Source organism: Rhinolophus sinicus, chromosome 18 (assembly GCF_057876585.1).
Source record: "Rhinolophus sinicus isolate RSI-liver-muscle chromosome 18, RSI-T2T, whole genome shotgun sequence".
NCBI classification, from domain to species: domain Eukaryota; kingdom Metazoa; phylum Chordata; class Mammalia; order Chiroptera; family Rhinolophidae; genus Rhinolophus; species Rhinolophus sinicus.
In genome coordinates, this window is record NC_142518.1 from 82,792,848 (window position 1) to 82,815,615 (window position 22,768).

Here is a 22,768-nt window from a genome sequence, read left to right on the forward strand (position 1 = left end):
TTACTTTCTTCTAATTTTAATTTTTTAATCACAAGACTTGATATTCAATGATAGTTATGAACTTTATGGTGAAATAAGTAATTTCTTGTGATTTTCACAAGCATAAGAGCAAAAGACTGTGTTTGAAGCAATAAATCATTTAAGCACTTGCTTGAAGATTTCTCCAAGCATATGCCTTGGAAAGCGAATTCAGTTCCCTTGGGAAAAGCCATATTGGGGAGACTTGGGCGATCCATTTTTATTCTTACCAGCTTATGTTTCAAAAAGGGACACTTTCTGTGTTTGTCCCTAAATGCTGGGGTTGTCCTTCTATGCAGATGCATGATGAAGCCCTGAGGCTTGGAAACTTGCAAATCAATGAGATTATTTTGTGATGAAACTGCATGTTATGTTGACAGTCTATTGATAGTCCTTGAATGAGCTTAAATTTGAGACAACTTTTAAAAGCCGTAGCATGCACTTTCTTCTAGTTTGCTTTCCTATAAGTGGGGCTTGAAATGTTTGTTTCTGTATATTGACATTTTAACAAATTTTTCTGAAAGATTGCATATGTACTTCTTAGTTTGGATGCTGTTTTCATCAGTTCTAATGCTGCCCCATTCAAAATTAATTTTTAACACCAAAATTCACTGTTCACTTAAACATCTGGACTAGATTGGGAAGGGTGAGGAGGATGGAGGGAAGAGTCCTTTTTGCCCTGTAGGATCTAGACAGCTTTCTTAAGACTTGACTTATCCAGGATTAGGAGAAAAACATGCTTTTGCATGACTAAGATCGTTCTAAAGTTTGCTTGTGTAAGCATTTTATATTTAAGAAAGTTCAACCTGAAATGTATTTGAATAGAGGCAGAAACAGCTTCATTTAGTGGGATAACAGCAATCTAACCCATCAAATTAATCTCTAACCCATCAAATTAAATAGCTTTCAAAAAGCACGTGACTGGAAAATATTTTTCATTGCAATGCTTTATTGTTTTAAAAATAGTAGGGGCTAAAATGTAGTAAAAACTTGGACCTTTATACTGTACTTACTTTATGTTGTGTTCTACATGGTCAAAATTTTATATTTTGTAAAATGTTTTAAAAGGAGTCCACAAAGTAATTACGCTTTCTTGCTTCCAAATGCAGGAGTCTGAGAGAAGGCACATGGCCTCATTAGCTTCTGAGTGTTGTCAAACCCAATCCTCGCTCAAGTACTAAATGCCCAGCTACATTTACTGGGGATGCAGGAGTCTCACTTAGCCAATGGTTTTTGCCAACATAAAGAGAAACATCTTGATTAAAGTGTGAAGAGAGAAACCATACTGATCTGGACAACTGTGGCTCCAGTGATGTCTAATTTGCTGTGAAACGGGAACATGATCTAAGTTAATGTTTTTAAAAGCAACTTCTGAATTTCTCAAAAGTATTTCTTTTATAAAAAAGCTGTTTGAGGAAGAGCTATTTTATTGAATGGCACAGATAAAATGTACAGATGTTAGCTTTTTTTATTAGGGTGACAATTGTTAGTAAAATTACATAGATTTCAGGTGTACAATAAAACTATTAATTAAGGAGTTCCCTTGTGAATTGGAATATTCAACACCAGCTGCTATTCACATATTTCAATATTTTACAATCAAGATGTTTAATAAAAAGGATTGATACATATTTAACTGTGTCAAGTGCTAGTTAAACTTGTAAGCAGCAAAGGGAAGTAAGATTCCATGACTGACTACTATATGCACAAGCTCTATTTCCATATCTTGCTAAATTTTTATGATGATTTCATGAGGTATATTTTAATTCACATATTACAAATGAGGAAACGAAGGCACCAGAGGGGTTATATAACTTTCCTAAAGATACATAGCTAATGGCAGAATTGAGATTTGAACTTAGGTCTGCCTGACTGCAATGCCTGTTTTGCGGACAATCTCCACTCATTTTTCGTAAAATGTTAACCTCGGCCCACAGTCACATTACCACCTTTGTTTATGGGTTACCAAAGAGAAGTACAAGTTGGCCAAGCCTCTGTTCCGCAGTGGGAAAATATGAGTAAGATGTGAATGCATATGAGTGTGTTGCTCGTACAGTGTCTTATTTGTGCTTCTGCAGGAATGTTTTGGTTTCCCTCTTCAGCAGTGCATACCTTTTGAAACTGGACTCAGTCCTGAGGTCTGAACTTTTCTGTTATTAGTCACCTTCAAGCCAGGATTTGTGACAATGTAAAGGTTATGTCATTCAGAAGCTGCTGCTGGATCTTTTTAGAAAAGGATACAAGGGGGAGGGTTAGTTAAGAAGTGGGGAGATGAATGTAGAGTGTAATATGCAAAGGAAGCACTAGCAGCTGCTTTGTGACTATCAATATATCCAAAAGTTAGATAGGGAGGAGGATTAGTGGATATTAAAATTAGTGACAGGAGCAGTTTGGTTCAATTATAATCTAAGAAAAAAAGCTGAGGGGCCTAATCTATATATTGCTTCAGATCCAGTGATTTAATTTTGCTAAGGAAGATCCAGTGAGGAGATATCCTGAGGTCTATTAAAAGTCAGGTTGCAATTTCCATAACATTCAAGACAATCAGGAAAATAAATAGGACTGTTAGAAGAAACCAAGTTTTCTCCCATTCACATGTCAGCCTCAGGGTTGGGGATGGGATCCGTACACTTCTGGAATTTAGACCTGTGCTGTAACTGTAAAATACATATTGGATTTTAGAGACTTAATTAAAAAAAAAGAATGTAAACTACCTTATTTTTTTCTATTGATTACATGTTGAAACATTTTAGATAAATTGCTTTAAATAAAATACAATACTAAAAATAATTTCACCCGTGTCTTTTCACTTTTTTAATGTGGCTACTAGAAAATTTAAGGGTGATGTCAGAAACACATGGCATAAAGGGTGTTCCTTGAAATCTCCCCTAGAAATTATAACAAATTGAACAGCTACAATTCAACAAAGGATACCCTACACAACACACAAGCACATCTGAGAGATCCGCACATCAACACATCTGAAAGTGGGCAAACCTGGGCAAACAAGGGAGGAGGGAAGGGGGGAATGCAGAGACATGGGCCACAGGACAGAGTCCAGAGATCACTGTGGTCTCAGGAGAGGGAAGGATTCAGGCTGCAGGTGCATTTTCTGTAACCCACAATCCTGCTTGAGGGATCAGCATATTATACGGCTGAAGCGAGTGATAGGGTCTGGGTGATGGGGGCAGAAACCTTGGGGCAAAGAACAAAAGACAGAAAACAAAGACAAGGAGCTGGGCTGCATCCCTTCACCCTCCCAGTGTTAGAAGTAGGCTCCAGAAGAAACTGTAGCAGTGTTGGATTAAAAAGTAGGATATGTACAGCCATGAAACTGGAGAGACAGTCCCACAGCAGCAGGCGCATGGTGTGGCTAATTCCAGGGCCAGGGAAGGAGCCACAGGGGCAAGACAGCTGTGTGTTGGAAGTCGTCATTGCTCGGAGCCACAAACAGACCTGTCATCTCTCAGAGCCCACCCTACCCTAACCTTCCAGGGCTGATCCCTGCAGGGGCAACAGGGCTGCTGACACACACAAGCTCTGCATCAGGCTTCAGTGGCAACATTGGGGTTCCAGAGGCCCAGAACCCCACTGACCACATCGTCCCATGAGGGCGGTGCCCTGAGACCAAGGTAACTTGATCACACACGGGGCCATTTCCCAGGAAACCTATTGCGTGACAAGCCGGACCAGCACAAGAGAAAATAAAACATTGCAGCTCGAAGAAAATAAAACACTCCAGCAACACCTACTGGAAAGCAAAAGAAAGACCTCTTCATATCAACCTGCTGTAGAATCCCCTCCTGTAGCTGCCAGGAAGAGAAATAACTCATTAAGTGAAATGAATAACCAAGGTAACAAGGCAGCTCAAAAAATGAAAAACATTTCCAGATAATGAACTTAATGACATGGAAATATGTGACTTAAATGACAATTCAAAATTGCAGTTCTGAAAGAACTTACCAAGATACAAGAAAACTCAGGCAGCTTTATGAACTCAGAAATAAAATCAATGAAGGAAATGAAGATTTTACCAAACAGACTGAAATTAAAAAACACACACACAAAAACAAAAATTCTAGAGACGAAGAACTCAATAAATAAAAAGATGAATGAAATAGCCAACTTAGGAAACAGTGAACCAGATGGAGGAAAGAATTAGTGATACTGAAGATAGAAATCTGGAAATTACACACATGGAAGAAGAGAGAGACTTGAGAGTTAAATAAATGAAAGCACTCTACAAGAACTATCTGACTCAATTAGAAAGAGCAACATAAGAATAATGGTATAACAGATGGAGAAGAGAAGGGAACAGAGAATCCATTCAAACAAATAGTCGACGAGAACTTCCCAAACCTATGGGAAGTGCTGGATCCTCAAATCCAAGAAGCGAATAGAACACCTAATTACCTCAATCCCAACAGGCTTTCTCCAAGGCACATTGTATTGAAGCTGTGAAAAATTAACAAAGAAAGAATCCTCAGGGCAGCCAGGGAAAACAAGATGGTAACCTACAAAAGAAAGCCCATTAGATTATCATCAGATTTTTCAGCAGAAACTATACAAGCCAGGAGGGACTGGAGTGAAATATTCAAACTATGGAAAGAGAGAAATTACCAGCCAAGAATAATATATCCACCAAAGGAGTAAAGACCTTTCCAGACATACAGAAGCTAAGGGAATTTTCTACCACATGGCCTGCATTACAAGAAATAATGAAGGAGATTATTTGACTTGAAACAAAAAGTCAAAATGATACAAAATCATGCGTAAGGTTAACAGACAGAAGCAGGAAATGGCAACTACTACACAGAACAGGGTACTGTATACTTAAACATAACAAAAATGGTAAAGAAGATAAAAATTTTTTTTAAAAGAAAAAGATAATTTGCTACTTCAACTCAGAAATCAACTAACAGCAAAAATAGAGATAATATGTGACAACAAATACATAAAAGGGGAGAGAGTAAAGGTCTGAATTTGCAAAGGAGAATAAGCATGCAAAGGAGACTAAGAAGCATGATGAAGAAAAAGGACTACCATAATATGAAACTTTCTTTTACATAAACTTAATGGTAACCACTCAAAAAAAGAAAAAAATTCAGTACTGAGACACATAATATTTAAAAAAAAGAAGAAACAGAGGGGAAAAAAATCATAGAATACCACTAAACTAAAATAAGACAGAAACAAAAAGGTAGAAAACAACAACAACAACAACAACAACAACAAACAATGGAGACATGGAGCTAACAGAAAATGCAGGATAAAATGGCTATAGGAAATCATCATATATCAATAATTACCCTAAATGGAAATGGACTGAACTCACCAATAAAAACACACAGAGTAGCAGATTGGATCAAAAACAAAACCCAACCATATGCTGCCTCCAGGAGACACATCTCAGCATGGAAAATGATACTCCATACGAATGGAATCCAGATAAAAGCAAGTGTAGACATACTTACATCTGACGAAACAGACTTCAGGATAAAAAAGGTAACGAGATAGAGATGGACATTTCATAATGATAAAGGAGTCAATACAACAGGAAGACATAACACTTATCAATATATAGCCCCCCAAACGGGGAGCACAAAATTATACAAAGCAACCACCCACAGTACTAAAGGGAGAAAACGACAAAAGCATAATTATAGTAGGGGACCTAAATATGTCATTGACAGCTATGGATAGATCATCCAAACAGAAAATCAGTAAGGAAATATCAGCCTTAAATGACACATTAGACCTAAAGGACATAATTGACATTGATAGCTTCATCCTAGAACACCAGACTATACATTCTTTTCTAGTGTACTTGGAACATTCTCAAGGATAGAGCATATGTTAGGACACAAAAAAAGCCTCAGCAAATTTAAGAAGATTGAAATCATACCAAGCATATTATCTGACCACAAGGCTTTGAAATTGGAGATCAACTGCAAAAAGAAAGTAGCAAAAAACACAAACACATGGAGATTAAACAACCTGCTATTAAAGAACTGGGTCAAAAAAGAAATAAATGGAGAGATCAAAAGATACATAGAAACAAATGAGAATAAAAATATATCCTATCATAATTATTGAGATGCAGCAAAGCAGTATTAAGAGGGAAATGTATACTATTACAGGCCCATCTCAAGAAAAGAGTGAAACCCCAAATGAACAACCTAACATTATATCATAAAGAAATAGAAAAAGAACAAATGAAACCCAAAGTCAGAAGAAGAAAATAAATAATTAAAAAATTAGAGCAGCGGAAAAATGGCGGCGTGAGGTGAGCCTCTGTAAAGCTCCCCTGGAATTTACAACGAATCGAACAACAAAAACTCCACAAAGGACTCCCTGCACAGCACACAGGCAACACGAAGAGGCCCACTACCTACTGAAATCACCTACAGGTGGGAGATTCGCGCGAGTGGAGGGAGGAGGAAAGGGAGAAGTGCGCGGAGACAGAGACGCGCGGGCGGAGGACGCAGACCCAGCTCAGTGCGCCGAGCTCGCTGCTTCCCGGAACTACCGCAGCTGCGGGAGAGGGAAGAACTTGGACTGCTAGGGCTCCGCCAGGGCTCCACAGGGCTGAGGGGACAGCGTATAACACGGCTGAACCCAACGCTCACGGCAGAGACCTCGGAGAAAAGACTGAGGGAAAAAGGCTGAAAACGGTGGTTTAAGCCCACACTGCCGAGCAGAGAACGGAGCCTTAGGCACTGAGACTAGCCGCCCCCTCCCTCCCCTCCCAGAGCTCGCCCCGCCCCCACCTGCCCGGGGCTAAAAGCGAAACAGTAGCAGTGTCAGATCAAAACAACAGAAAATTTGCTGTTTTGAGAACTGTGGACTGCAAACACAATTTCACAGCCCAACTAGTTCCAGCAAAGGGGAGAGAGCTGTGGAAGCAGGACCGGCTGTGGTGGTGGTTGCCGCCATTGCTCTGGGCCACCTCTCACAACTCACCCCGCCTCTGACCCCACCTATCTGGGCGGATCCCTGCAGGAGTAAACAGAACTGCTGAAACCTACGGGCTCTGAATAAGGAGCTGGAAGAGCTTTGGAACATCAAAAGCTCTCCGCATACCCACTGGGACACTGCGCCCTGTGACCTAGACGAACTATTAACAGAGGAGAAGCCCGTCTCCCAGGGAATCCCCCCATTGTGTGAGAAGCTGGAATAGTGCAGAGAAAACATAGCACTACTGTGTGGGAGAAGGAAAATAAGTTGCAGTTGGAGAAATAATAAAACATTCTACCAACAAGTACTGGCAAACAAAAGAAAGACCGCTTTCTATCAACCTGTTGCAGAAGCCACTCCTGTAGATGTCTAGGAAGAGAAATAGTAAACCAGTAATCGCCATGAATAACCAAGGCAACAAGATAACTCAGAAAGAAAGTGAAAAATCTCCAGAGAAGGCACTTAAAGATACAGAAATATGTGACTTAAATGACAGAGAATTCAAGATTGCAGTTCTGAAAAAACTCAACGAGATACAAGAAAACACAGATAGGCAGTTAAAGGAACTCAGAAACTCAATCAAAGAACAGCATGAGCATTTTACGAAACAGATTGAAATCTTAAAAAAGAACCAAATAGAATTTCTGGAGATTAAGAACTCAATAGAAGAAATTAAGAATGAAATAACCAGCTTAGGTAGTAGAGTTGACCAGATGGAGGAAAGAGTCAGTGACATCGAAGATAGAAACCTGGAAATGACACAGAGAGAAGAAGAAAGAGACTTGAGACTTAAAAGAAATGAAAGAACTCTACAAGAACTTTCTGACTCCATCAGAAAGAGCAATATAAGAATAATGGGCATACCAGAAGGAGAAGAAAGAGAGAAGGGAACAGAGAATATATTCAAACAAATTGTCGATGAGAACTTCCCAAATTTGTGGACAGAACTGGACCCTCGAATCCAAGAAGCAAATAGAACACCTAGTTACCTCAATCCCAACAGGCCTTCTCCAAGGCACATTGTATTGAAGCTGTCTAAAATCAACGACAAAGAAAGAATCCTCAAGGCAGCCAGGGAAAAGAAGACGGTAACATACAAAGGAAAGCCCATTAGATTATCATCAGATTTTTCAGCAGAAACTCTACAAGCCAGGAGGGAGTGGAACCAAATATTCAAACTATTAAAAGAGAGAAATCATGAGCCAAGAATAATATATCCAGCAAAGATATCCTTTAGATATGAAGGAGGAATAAAGACCTTTCCAGACATACAGAAGCTGAGGGAATTTTCTAATACACGACCTGCACTGCAAGAAATATTAAAGGAGGCTATTCGACCACCATCAACAGGGACAATTTGTGGCAACCAAAACTCAAAAAGGGGGAGAGTAAAGGCCTGAACGGGAATATGGGAATGGAGAAAGTAAGCGTGCTGAAGAAAATGGAATACTCTAAATATCAAACTTTCTTTTACATAAACTTAAGGGTAACCACTCAAAATAAATCCAGAATTGAAATATATACTGAAATAAAAGAAGAAACAGAGGGAAACATCATAGAATACCACCACACAGAAATAATAGACAACAACAAAAAGGCAAAGAAACAATGGAGACACAGCCTTACCAGAAAACTAAAGATAGAATGACAGGAAATCCTCACATATCAATAATCTCCCTAAATGTAAATGGACTGAACTCACCAATAAAAAGGCACAGAGTAGCAGATTGGATCAAAAAACTAAACCCAACCATATGCTGTCTCCAAGAGACACATCTCAAAGTGAAAGGGTGGAAATTGACACTCCAAGCAAATGGTACCCAGAGAAAATCAGGTGTAGCCATAATGATATCAGATGAAACAGACTTCAAGGTGAAAAAGATAACAAGAGATAAAGATGGACATTTCATAATGGTGAAGGGATTGTACAACAAGAAGACATAACAGTCATCAATATTTATGCCCCCAATCAGGGAGCACCGAAATACACCAGGCAACTACTAACAGAACTAAAGGGAGAAATTGACCAAAACACAATTATACTAGGGGACTTAAATACATCATTGACAGCTATGGATAGATCATCCAAACAGAAAATAAATAACGAAATAGTAGCCCTAAATGACACATTAGATGAAATGGACATAATTGACATTTATAGAGCACTTCATCCTAAAACATCAGACTATACATTCTTTTCTGGTGTACACGGAACATTCTCAAGGATAGACCATATATTGGGACATAAAATCAGTCTCAACAAATTTAAGAAGATTGAAATCATACCATGCATATTCTCTGATTACAAGGCTTTGAAATTGGATATCAACTGTAAAAAGAAAGCGGGAAAAAACACAAATACATGGAGATTAAACAACATACTTTTAAAGAAGGACTGGGTCAAAGAAGAAATTAGAGGAGAGATCAAAAGATACATAGAAACAAATGACAATGAAAATACATCCTACCAAAATTTCTGGGATGCAGCGAAAGCAGTTTTAAGAGGGAAATTTATCTCATTACAGGCCTATCTCAAGAAACAAGAAAACTCCCAAATAAATAACCTCATGTTACACCTTAAAGAACTAGAAAAAGAAGAACAAGTAAAACCCAAGGTCAGCAGAAGAAAGGGAATAATAAAAATTAAAGCAGAAATAAATGAAATAGAGAACAAAAAGACAATAGAAAAAATTAATGTGACAAAGAGCTGGTTCTTTGAAAACATTAACAAAATTGACAAACCCTTGGCTAGACTTACTAAGATAAAAAGAGAGAAGACACTGATTAACAAAATCAGAAACGTAAAAGGGGAAGTTATCACGGACACCACAGAAATACAAAGGATCATCCAAGAATACTATGAAGGACTATATGCCACCAAATTCAACAACCTAGAAGAAATGGACAAGTTCTTAGAAACATATAGCCTCCCAAGGCTGAACCATGAAGAACTGGAAAATCTAAACAGACCGATCACCAGTAACGAAATTGAATCAGTCATCCAAAACCTTCCCAAAAGCAAAAGTCCGGGACCAGATGGCTTACCTAGTGAATTCTACCAAACCTTCAAAGAGGATCTAATACCAATCCTGCACAAACTCTTCCAAAAAATTGAAGAAGAGACAGTACTCCCTAACTCATTTTATGAGGCCAACATTACCCTGATACCAAAACCTGGTAAGGACAGCACAAAAAAAGAAAACTACAGACCAATATCTCTAATGAATACCGATGCAAAAATCCTAAATAAAATTCTAGCAAATCGAATCCAACAATGCATTAGAAAGATTATTCATCATGACCAAGTGGGGTTCATCCCCGGGGCACAAGGATGGTTCAACATCCGCAAATCCATCAATGTGATACATCACATAAACAAAATAAAGGACAAAAATCATATGATTATATCAATTGATGCGGAAAAGCATTTGACAAGATACAACATCCATTTATGATTAAAACTCTTAATAAAATGGGTATAGAAGGAAAATACCTTAACATAATAAACGCCATATACGACAAGCCTTCTGCTAATCTCATAATTAATGGAGAAAAACTGAAGCCCTTTGCTCTACGTTCAGGAACACGACAGGGATGTCCCCTATCACCTCTGCTTTTCAACATAGTGTTGGAAGTCCTTGCCAGAGCAATCAGGCAAGAGAAAGAAATAAAAGGCATCCAAATTGGGAATGAAGAAGTTAAATTATCACTCTTTGCAGATGACATGATGCTATATATAGAAAACCCTAAAGACTCCACCAAAAAGCTATTAGAAACAATCAACGAATACAGTAAAGTTGCCGGCTACAAAATCAACGCACAAAAGTCCATTGCCTTCCTATATACTAACAATGAAATCTCAGAAAAAGAAATACAAAAAACAATTCCTTTTGCAATTGCAGCAAAAAGAATAAAATACCTAGGAATAAACTTAACCAAGGATGTGAAAGACCTATATGCTGAAAACTATAAGACATTTTTGAAAGAAATTGAAGAAGACACAAAGAAATGGAAAGACATTCCGTGCTCATGGATTGGAAGAATCAACATAGTTAAAATGGCCATATTACCCAAAGCAATATACAGATTCAATGCAATCCCCATCAAAATCCCAATGGCATATTTTAAAGAAATAGAACAAAAAATCATCAGATTTGTTTGGAACCACAAAAGACCCCGAATAGCCAAAGCAATCTTAAGAAAAAAGAACTATAATGGAGGTATCACACTTCCTGACTTTGGCCTGTACTACAGGGCCACAGTAATCAAAACAGCATGGTATTGGCAGAAAAACAGACACATAGACCAATGGAATAGAATTGAGAACCCAGAAATAAAACCACATAAATATGGACAGATAATTTTTGACAAAGAAGCTAAAAACATACAATGGAGCAAAGACAGCCTCTTCAATAAATGGTGCTGGGAGAATTAGATAGCCACGTGCAAAAGAATGAAACTGGACTGCTATCTGTCACCATGTACCAAAGTTAATTCAAAATGGATCAAAGACTTAAGCATAAGACCTGACACAATACACTGCATAGAAGAAAACATAGGTACTAAACTTATGGACCTTGGGTTCAAAGAGCATTTTATGAACTTGACTCCAAAGGCAATGGAAGTAAAAGCTAAAATAAACGAATGGGACTATATGAAACTTAAAAGCTTCTGCACAGCAAAAGAAACCATTGACAAAATAAAGAGGCCACCAACTGAATGGGAGAAGATTTTTGCTAACAGTGCCTCCGATAAGGGGCTAGTATCCAGAATATACAAGGAACTCATGCAACTCAACAACAAAAAAACAAACAACCCAATTGAAAAATGGGCAGAGGACTTGAAGAGACATTTCTCCAAAGAGGACATACAAATGGCAAATAAACATATGAAAAAATGCTCAACATCACTAATCATCAGAGAAATGCAAATCAAAACCACAATGAGATATCACCTCACCCCAGTCAGAATGGCTATCATCAACAAGACAAATAGTAACAAATGTTGGAGAGGTTGTGGAGAAAAAGGAACCCTCATACACTGTTGGTGGGAATGCAGACTGGTGCAGCCGTTATGGAAGGCAGTGTGGAGGTTCCTCAAAGAATTACGAATAGAATTGCCGTATGACCCAGCAATCCCTCTCCTGGGTATCTACCCAAAAAATCTGAAAACATTTAGAGATAAAGACACGTGTGCTCCAATGTTCATTGCAGCTTTTTTTACGGTGGCCAAGACATGGAAACAACCAAAATGTCCTTCGATAGATGAATGGATAAAGAAGTTGTGGTACATATACACAATGGAATACTATTCGGCAGTGAGAAAAGATGATATAGGAACATTTGTGACAACATGGGTGGATCTTGAGAGAGTAATGCTGAGCAAAACAAGTCAGACATAAAAAGCAGAGAACCATGTGATTTCACTGATATGTGGTATATAAACCAAAAACAACAAAAGAACAAGACAAACAAATGAGAAACAGAAACTCATAGACACGGACAATAGTTTAGTGGTTGCCAGAGGGTAAGGGGGGTGGGGGGGGAAGGTGAGGGTAAGGGGGATCGAATATATGGTGATGGAAGAACTGACTCTGGGTGATGAACATACAATGGGATTTATAGATGATGTAATACAGAATTGTACACCTGAAATCTATGTAATTTTACTAACAATTGTCACCCCAATAAATTTAATTAAAAAAAAAATTAGAGCAGTACTAAACAAATAGAGAACAGAACGACAATAGAAAAAAATAATGCAACAGAGAGCTGGTTCTTTGAAAAGATTAATAAAATTGACAAACCCTGGGCTAGACTCACTAGCAAAATCAGAAATGAAAGAGGAGAAGTTACCATGGATACTACAGAAATACAAAGGATCATATGAGAATACAATGGACAATATGCCACCAAATTCAATAACTAGAAGAAATGGATAACTTCTTAGAAACCTATAGCCTTCCAAGGCTGAATCACGAAGAACTGGAAAATCTAAATAGCCCGATCAACAGTAAGGAAATTGAAACAATCATCCAAAACCTTGCCAAGAGCAAAAGTCCAGGACCAAATGGCTTCACTAGTGAATTCTACCAAACCTTCAAAGAGAATCTAATATCGGTCTTATTCAAACTCTTCCAAAAAATTGAAGAGGCAATACTTCCTATCTCATTTTATGAGGCCAACATTACCCTGATATCAAAACCTTGTAAGGCTAACATGTAAAAAGAAAACTGCAGACCAATATCTCTGAGAAATACAGATGCAAAAATCCTAAACAAAATTTTGGTAAATCAAAAACAACAATACTGTAAAAAGATTATACATCATGATCAAATGGGGTTCATTCCAGGGACACAAGGATCGTTCAACACACTCAAATCGATCAATGTGATGCACCACGTAAACAAAATAAAAGATAAAAATATGATTATATCAATAGATGCAAAAGAAGCATTTGATAAGACACAACATCCATTTATGATTAACACACTTAATAAAATGGGTATAGAAGGAAAGTACCTCAACATAATAAAGGACATATACGACGAACCCTCAGCTAATATACTTAATGGTGAAAAACTGAAAGTTTTTCCTCTAAAATCAGGAACAAGACAGGGTTGCTCCCATCACCCCTCTTATTCAACATAGTATTTGAAGTCCTAACCAGAGCAATCAGGCGAGAGAGAGAAATAAAAGGCATCCAAACTAGGAATGAGGAAGTTAAATTGTCACTTTTTGCAGATGACATGATTATATATATAGAAAACCCTAAAGACACCACCAAAAAAACTATTAACAATCATAAACGAATACAGCAAAGTTGCCGGCTACAAAAATCAATGTACAAAAATTCACTGCATTCCTATATACTAATAATGAACTTTCAGAAAGAGATATGAAAAAAAACAAAACACAATTCCTTCTGCAATTGCAACAAAAAGTATAAAATATCCAGGAATAAATTTATCAAAGGATGTGAAAGATCAATACACTGAAAAGTATAAGACATTTTAAAAAGAAATTGTGAAGAAGACACAAAGAAATAGAAAGATATTCAATGTTCATGGATAGGGAAAATCAACAGAGTTAAAACGGCATATTACCCAAAGCAATATACAGAGTTAATGCAATTCCCATCAAAATCCCAATGGCAGTTTTCAAGAAATAGAACAAAACATCATCAGATTTTTATGGAATCACAAAAGACCCTGAATACATAGCCAAAGCAACCCTAAAAAAAAAGAATAAGCTGGAGGTACACATTCCCTGACTTCAATTTGTACTACAAAGCGACAATAATCAAAACAGCATGGGTTTGGCAGAATAAGATACACAGACCAATGGAATAGACTTGAAAACTCATAAATAAACCCACATATATGTGGACAGATAATTTTCGACAAAGGAGCTAAAAACATACAATGGAGAAAAGAAAGCCTCTTGAGTAAATGCTGCTGGGAAAATTGGAAAGCCACATGCTTTTCAAAAGAATGAAACTAGACTGCTATCTGTCACCATATACCAAAATTAACTCAAAATGGATGAAAGACCTAAACATCAGACCTACAATAAATTGCAAAGAAGAAAGCATAGGTACTAAACTTGTGGATCTTGGGTTGAAAGAGGATTTTGTGAATTTGGCCTCAAAGGCAAGGGAAGTAAAAGTAAAGATAAATGAATGGGGGGTGGCTGGATGGCTCAGTTGGTTAGAGCACGAGCTCTGAACAACAGGGTTGCCAGTTTGATTCCCACATGGGCCACTGAGCTGCACCCTCCACAACCAGATTGAAGACAATGAGCTGCAGCTGATCTTCCGGGGGGGGGGGGGGGGGATGGCTCAGTTGGTTAGAGTGCGCGAGTTCTCAACAACAAGGTTGCTGGTTCAATTCCCGCATCGGATGGTGGGCTACAGCCCCCGCAATTAAAGATTGAAAATGGCAACTGGACATGGAGCTGAGCTGCGCCCTCCAGAACTTGATTGAAGGACAACTTGGAGCTGAGGGGCCCTGGAGAAACACACTGTTCTCCGATATTCCTCAATAAAAAAAAAAAGAAAAGAAAACAGATTAAAAAAAAAAAAAGACAAATGAATGGGACTATATCAAACTACAAGGCTTCTGCACATGAAAAGAAACCATAACAAAGAGGCAACCAACCAAATGGGATGGGAGAAGATATTTGCAAACAATGCCTCAGATAAGGGGTTGATAGCCAAAATATATAAAGAACTACTACAACTCAACAACAGCAAAAACTCCAATTAAAAAATGGGTAGAGGACCAGAACAGACACTTCTCCCAAGAACAAATGGCCAACAGATATATGAAAAAATGCTTAACTTTAGTAGCTATTAGTGAAATGTATATCAAAACCATAAGGAGACATCACCTCACCCCTGTTCGAATGGCTATCATCAACAAGACAAGTGTTGGAGGCTGTGGAAAAAAGGAACCCTCATACACTGGTGGTGGGAATGTAAATGTGTACAGGCACTATGGAAAACAGTATGGAGGTTCTTCAAGAAATTAAGAGTAGAATTACCATATGACCCAGCAATCCCTCTTCTGCATATCTACCTAAAGAGTCTGAAAACATTTATCCATAAAGATATATGCACCCTGATGTTCACTGCAGCATTATTCACAGTGGCCAAGACATGGAAACAATCAAAGTGTCGTTCAGTAGATTAGTGGATAAAGAAGATGTGGTAGATATACACAATGGAATACTTACTTGGCCGTAATAAAAGATGAAATATTGCCATTTGCAACAACATGGATGGATCTTGAGATTATCATGCCAAGCGAAATAAGTCAGAAAAAGTCGAGAACCATATCACTTCACTCATATGTGGGATACAAAACTGAAAGCAATAAAGGAATAAGACAAACAAAGAAACAAAAACTCATAGACACGGACAACAGTTTGTGGTTATCAGAGGATAATGGGGGATGGGGGATGGTAGAAAAAGAAAAGAGGGATCAAATATATGGCGATGGAAGGAGAACTGACTCTGGGTGGTGAACACACAATGCAATATACAGATGATGTATTATAGAAATGTACACTTGAGATCTATATAATTTTACTAACCAATGTCACCCCAATAAATTTAATTTAAAAAAAGAAAACTTGAAACTACACATATGGTTCACATTATATTTCTATTGGACTGCTGGAATGGAGAATGGGCAGTATTCCCTGAAGCTTCCTTTTAGAGGTAAGTGCCTTATAGTGGCAAATAGGGAAAAGATTCTCAGTACCAGTAGTCTTCCATCAAGCTGGCATCAGTTTTTTTCATTTTCCCTTCAGTGATATAGGGCTGATGTTTTGACAGTTAGGATGTCCCATTCAACATGTTAAATACCTATGTGGTTGTCTCTTATCAGTAGATTAAAGCACTTCTTATTTTTTTCAAATACAAGCCTGTCACATATTAAGGGCACACTTCCTCCCTCACTCCCATCCATCCATAAAAAATCTGAGTCTTCATGTCAGGGCTTTCGCCAAAGTGCAATAGCAATGGGATAACCAATGTGGCCATTCTTGCATGGCATCAGTCAAAACTACCAAAATAATGATAATCATGTGGGATAAAAGAAATAGCATTTATCAAATTGAGGACTTTTAAGGCAAACAGAACACCATATTCTAATAATAAACTAAAGCTTGTTTTATTGCTCAGGCAAAATACACAAAGTGATTGTTTATTTGACTCCCTGTATGAATCATGAGTTTAGGATCCTTTTACTTTGTACAAAACACCTGGCCTAGTTTTGAGATTATATATACTCAATACATACAAAGAATATAGGGTGTAGACTCCACACTAATAAAGGTAGACTTCTCTTTTTTGAATAAGGGAGACACCATCATTTCATTCTTTTCCGAACAAGCATTGTTCCCATTACCCTTTAATACTTTATAGTATTTTATTGGGAATTAAATAAACTTTGGGAGACTTCTTTGCAGGGAGGTTGGCAAACATTTCTGAGTTTCTTTGTATGCCAAAAGAAAGCTGAACTTTTATAAACATGCTCTTCATATAATCACTCAGACAGATATTGAATGCATCAATCCAAGCCAGCTGGCACTAAATGGAACACCATATTCTTAACAAATGTAGGGCAGATTAGTGGTACATCATCACTAGACTCTGTGCTTTCAGTAACTTTTCTAATACATGTGTGTCCTGCTCTAAGAAAGCACAATAGATAGGTATGTTTAATGCATTACAGAAAAACCTGAGCATTACAAATCAGATTTGACACACAAGCAATCTTTTAACTACATGAAAAGAAAAAGTCAAGGGGTGTATTTTGCAATTTGCTCCAAATCCAATGTTTTAATAATTTTGAGAAGATCTAGTCATTGAACTTGTGTAAGGAGATGGCCTGGTACTAAGAGTTAGGTTGCAGTTTTCACTGTATTCAAGACAAACAGAAAGATTAAATACAACTTTTAGAAGAATCTTCAAGTTTTCTCTCATTCATGTCTCAGTCAGTGGGTTTCACACTTTCAGAATTTGTTACACCTATGTTGTCCAATATGGTAGCCACCAGCCATATGAAAAATATATTCACAATTATGATCAATTTCCATGAGACCTTCATTCTTCCCAAGTCTCCCTCCAATAGCAGAGTGGGGTTAAAAGCTACATTTTTTTGGCTATTGAATGCATGGTGATCAAATCTGTAACCATTACCTCAGTAGTACTATTTTCTGTTACTGATTCAGATTTTATCTACAAGACAGGGTACAAATAAGTTCAAAGAGACAACATATTATTTAAGACAACTAACATTTTATAAAGGAATACTCATGTATATAAATATGATCAAGAGCATCAATATGGTTTAAAAAGCAATTGTTACCTTAGCACCCACTAGGAAATCAAACAATGGAACACATTATGTGATATATTACAACTATACTTTGATACACTAATGTAAATGAAGATGATAAATATGGTAGAAATTTAATATATTGGTTTGGGGCAAGGTGACAAATAAACTGGGTGTCACAGTCAGTGAGATAATGTCTATCATTGTACTCACACCAAACATGATTTGATCTGTAGTAACTGCATTAGAGACCACATATTAGGGTGCCTGATAAAGGGGTTTTTATTGTTTTTCAAAATTAATAACTCTTCATTTTAACCAAAAGCCCAAAGAAGGAAAATCAGATAAATTAAAACAAAGCGTTTTTACACGATACTCTGACGATCAATAATTTGAAGTCGAAGGCCCTCTTGAGGAAATTATTTCTGCTTTGCAAAAGCTGTGGGAGACCGTTAACATTATGAGGCCAGTTACAGGAAATATTGATCTCTAATATGTCATGGTCTCACACCCTAGGGGGTCTTATGGACCTGACTTAACATAGCATGTGCAGGCCCAATTATAGGATAAGTCAGCTCCAAGTATTTCACACATTTGAAAGCACAGGAACCACGGGGTATCCACCATGGGATGAAGCTTCTGGGTAGCCACTGAAATTAGGCAAATAGTATGATAATCCAAGATGAATGGTGAGGTTAAGCCTTCCACACTAAAAACAGATGGATACGGTACAACCATGAACATGGGGAAAATCTCAGAATTTGAACAGGTAAACAAAACCAGGGTGGACTCAACTCAGGTAAGTAAAACTGCCCGACTGCCAAAAGAAGTTTCGCAAAGAAGACTTGTACAGAACTCATTTGCCCAGCTGAAGTAAATAAATCTCAACTGATATATTTTTATCCAAGCCACAGCTGAGAGTTTGATTAACAGGGAAACAGCAGAGTTAAATGAGATTACATTCTTCATAGTCACCACTCCAATTTCAGTAGTATCTGCATAAAAAAGTACAGAGAGTTACACTGAAATTGTGTATGCTGAGGAATGCCACTAAATTGGCTCCCAGGAAAATTATTAACCTTTACAATACTTTTTACTTTTTCTCTCAAGGATAGATTTCAACTTGCACTTTTACATTGGTTGGGAACACTTCCTTTGTTGCCTGGTTGTGTATTTTGAGAAAGCAAATCCAGTGGCACTTGTGAAAGCTTAGAAACATAAACCAAGATTAAAAGTAATGGAAACACAGCTAAGTTTTACTTTAATCACAAAATCACAACTAGATATCCATTTGCATATCTTAGCTAAAAAGACATTAAATTTTTAACCAATCAGCAAAAATGTGCCACAGATTTTAATGTTTATAATCTAGAATTTTCACATAAATATAATATTTATAAATATAGCCTTTATTTGCAAAATTATTATTCTTAAAACATTTCTTTCCAACATATTTGAAATTTTCATATGTGTTTTAAGGGAAAAAACAGCCTATTTTAAAATGTACTACTAAACTTTAATGTGTGATTAAACCAGTGCCACCAAATTAAAAAAGAAAAAAAAAGAAACATACTGCTGTTAGACATGTAGTCACTACAAATAACACATGTCTTATACAGTGATCATATACAGGCTCTTGTTTCACTTCTCAGTCATTGTCAGAACCATTTGGAGGTAAGAAAACCAATGTATCGTTGAAAATATGCCCAAATGCCCTAAGACGGTATACCCCATACATCATCACATGCATCTGATTTGGAGTGAGTCCATTAAAAGTAACAGCCATATCTGAACAACATCCTTCTACTACCAGGTTGGGGTGATTAGTCATTGCCTCTTTAATAAAAAGCCCAACAGATTTGGTATTAAATACATCTTTTCCTTCAGAATCTTCTGCATTTTCTGCAAACACTCCAGCATATTTCAGGCAGACTGCTAGCTGCTTATCTTCAGATATCTTCCAAATCATCCCTCCCTGTTCAGGACACTTTTCAGGGACACTGAGAAGGCTGTTAAGTCTTTTCATTGATTCTATACTTAAGACAATTCCTCCTTCTACACTCACATATTCAAAGTCTCCAGATTTTATAGTGTGGCCCAGATAGAAAGGTTGTGATGGATCCTTTTTTAACAAAAAATACTTTAAGTTTTCAATAATAGCAAACGTGGAGGGGCGTGCAAGGAAGAACCAGTTGTACTGGTCTCTATATTTATCAAAGGTGTATTTGTAAGCTTTTCTCATTATTAACCACATGTCATTTGTTTCCATGTTAATTGACTCAAACACTTTAACATTTTCAGAACTGAAGAACTCCGCTTTGTCACAGTGTTTGGTCCAAGTCTCCTTCACTGCAGCCCAAAGACTCACATCTTTGGGTTTTACAAGGATGATACAGTATACTCGAAAGCTCTTACTGAGCTCCATGCGTTCATCCTCTGAAATTTTCAAGATATCTTCTTTCTTAGGAGCTTGTAGGTGATGATGCTCATGGTGGTACATTCTATTTCCATAACCAATTCTAATGTGTCCTAGCATAGTGATCAAGGCACAGAAAATGCTTCCCAGCATCACACCCTTCAAAAATGAACTGCTTTCAGAAAGCATTTTTCCTATAAAGAAGAAAAAAATCCTTAGGATACTTAAAAGAAAAGATTAGCCTAGTGATTTGATTTGGTATTCCATATACATACTTACATTTTGCTCTTAACATTAAATAAAGGTTCCCAAATTTGAAATCAAGTTAGTTGCATGTAAGTACCAAAGGGTCTAATAATAATTAGCTTCCAATTTATACTGTTCAGTATAAACTGGAACTTTGCAGCAACACCTCTCTGCAGATGTTTCTGGGAGGCTATTTTTGTACTTCATCTATGGGGATTTAATTAACCAAGTACTAAAAGCATTAACTCGAGAAGCCAATGTTACATAGGTTATCCTTCCATCATTCTGTTTAAAGGAATTTCATATCAGAAGCTTGCATTATATTATTTAAATACCTCTCCAGATATAGACTTTTACATCAAAATCTTGAATTGAACAGATAAAACCACCCACAATTGGCAAATCAATGGTATCTGTGCTGGCATTTTTGTTCTCAACCTAGTGCTTTATTTAACCGATGACTGTTGTCCTCAGGTGTTTTGAGTACATCTAAAGCAAGTTTCTTGAAATTGACATAGTGTATGCTAATATTTACCCTATTGTTCCTAAGACTAAATGGTTTTCAATACAGTATCCCAACTAACTCATGTAATCAAAGCCCACAATGAAAATAGTTAAATTATTTGAATGAAAACTGATTCAATACAGGCATATCTGGGGAACTATTAATGAACATTTTTATTTCCTCCAAGGCATTTTCTTATTCTTTGGGGAAGTAAAAGGAGAAAAGTTTACACTTTTATTCAAATTATAAATTAAAAGAAAACCCAACATTAAATAGAACTGTTGAGATTTTCCCAATCTCCCCTCTATCTCTACAAGGAATGGTGTACTTAGCTACTGAGATTCTCCCTTTGTCTCGTAAAGTTGAAAAGGGTCTTAGAAGCTACCTAATGTAATTTCTCTCATTTTACAGATAGGGAGAGGGTCCAGAGAGTTTAAGTAACTGACCCAAAGTCACAGTTAGTGGTAGAACTGAACTAGAAATCAGATCTCCTGACATCAATTTAATGCCTTTTCTATTACAGAATAATGATCTAAACAGTGCTTCCACTGCCCCTGAGCCATTTGAGAATTTATTGATATTGTCGAGAATTTAATAAATAAGTTACTGAATAACCTTGTTTTCCTACAAAAAAAAAAAAAAAAAACCCAAAAACCTGTGGGATTTTTAACCATAGCTGACACTTTGGACATGACATCACTGCACTGCTACAAGGAAACCATCCCTTGATTTTCTTCTACAGGAAATGGACTTGGACTGGTACTAGAAGGACAAGGTGTGGAATAGCTTGGCAGATGTAATTCCTGAGTGGGGGTGTGGGGGTGGGGAAAGAGGCAGGATGGTTTTCCTGTGCCACTCACAGAACTTGGTCAATAAACACAGCTCTAAGAAGGAAAAGAGAATTGACAGGAAACAAACTCTGCTTAATATTAGAATTGTCAGATGCACTCTAAAATTGATTTAGACAGAATTTTCGCACTTCATATTATGCTATTTTCATTTCTGGCTAATATATGATAATTCACACGTGTCTCTTAGCTTAATAATGCATATGTATGTCAGAATTCTTCCCGATGGGGACACTACTTGTGGCTTATTTGCACCAATTATTACAAAGAGATCGTTTTTTTCCCATCAGGGTGGCAAAAAAATGTAACACTGGAGATGCACATGATAGAATATTTGGTGCAGATCACAGGGAAACTTAAAACTGCACACAGGCACAAATAAAGCAGACAATACCAGTGTTTTCTGAGATGCATCGTTTCAGAAGGTGAAGATGGTTGGGGTGGAGTATAGAAAAGGGAGGACGAAATGGAAACCAGGAGGGAGGACATAGTCACCTCAAGATCCCATTGCGGGGCCAAGGAGGGCCTTCAAGAAGGCGATTCTCGGTCTACCGCCCGCACTACTCCCACTGCACCTGCCCGGGTACCCCGCATAGAGCATGCTGGTAGTGGGCCAGGGCCCAGGCCATCCCCCAAAGAAGGGCGGGGTTGGGCCGCTCCGGGGGCCGCTCCAGATGCAGGCCGATACCCCCAGCACTCACCAGCGTCTAGAACGGTTCAAGGGGCGGGAAAACACACCCGCGCACAGCTTTCCTCTCACGTTCGCGCGCGCCCCTCGGGTACGCTCCTGGTCGGGCTGCTCTAGATGCAGGCGGTGTAACCTCGTTGGTTTCGCTAGAGGTGGGTAGGGCCAGGAAGTGGACGCCGCGACAGCGCGGACAGCGGGGCGGGGCAAACGAGCCCTGGGCCAGGCGGAGACATCGGCCCGCGCA

The 22,768-nt window shown here is 37.8% G+C and overlaps 2 protein-coding genes across 3 annotated transcripts in view; both read right to left on the reverse strand.

Annotated features, from left to right (window-relative positions):
- Positions 1-22,671, reverse strand: part of CUL4B (cullin 4B) — a 117,473-nt gene extending 94,802 nt beyond the window's left edge. For both annotated transcript variants that reach the window (XM_019717655.3, XM_088794850.1), the window contains exon 1: positions 22,538-22,671. The gene's annotated coding sequence lies outside the window, so the exon portion shown is untranslated. The remainder of the gene's footprint in view (positions 1-22,537) is intronic.
- C1GALT1C1 (C1GALT1 specific chaperone 1) lies at positions 16,627-22,675 on the reverse strand. The gene is made up of 2 exons (XM_019717658.2): positions 22,538-22,675; positions 16,627-20,431 (listed from the first exon to the last, which is right to left on the reverse strand). The coding sequence occupies exon 2, from the start codon at positions 20,424-20,426 to the stop codon at positions 19,470-19,472; it is 957 nt and encodes a 318-aa protein (XP_019573217.2). The 5' UTR covers positions 20,427-20,431; positions 22,538-22,675; the 3' UTR covers positions 16,627-19,469.
- Positions 22,676-22,768: the final 93 nt, after the last annotated feature.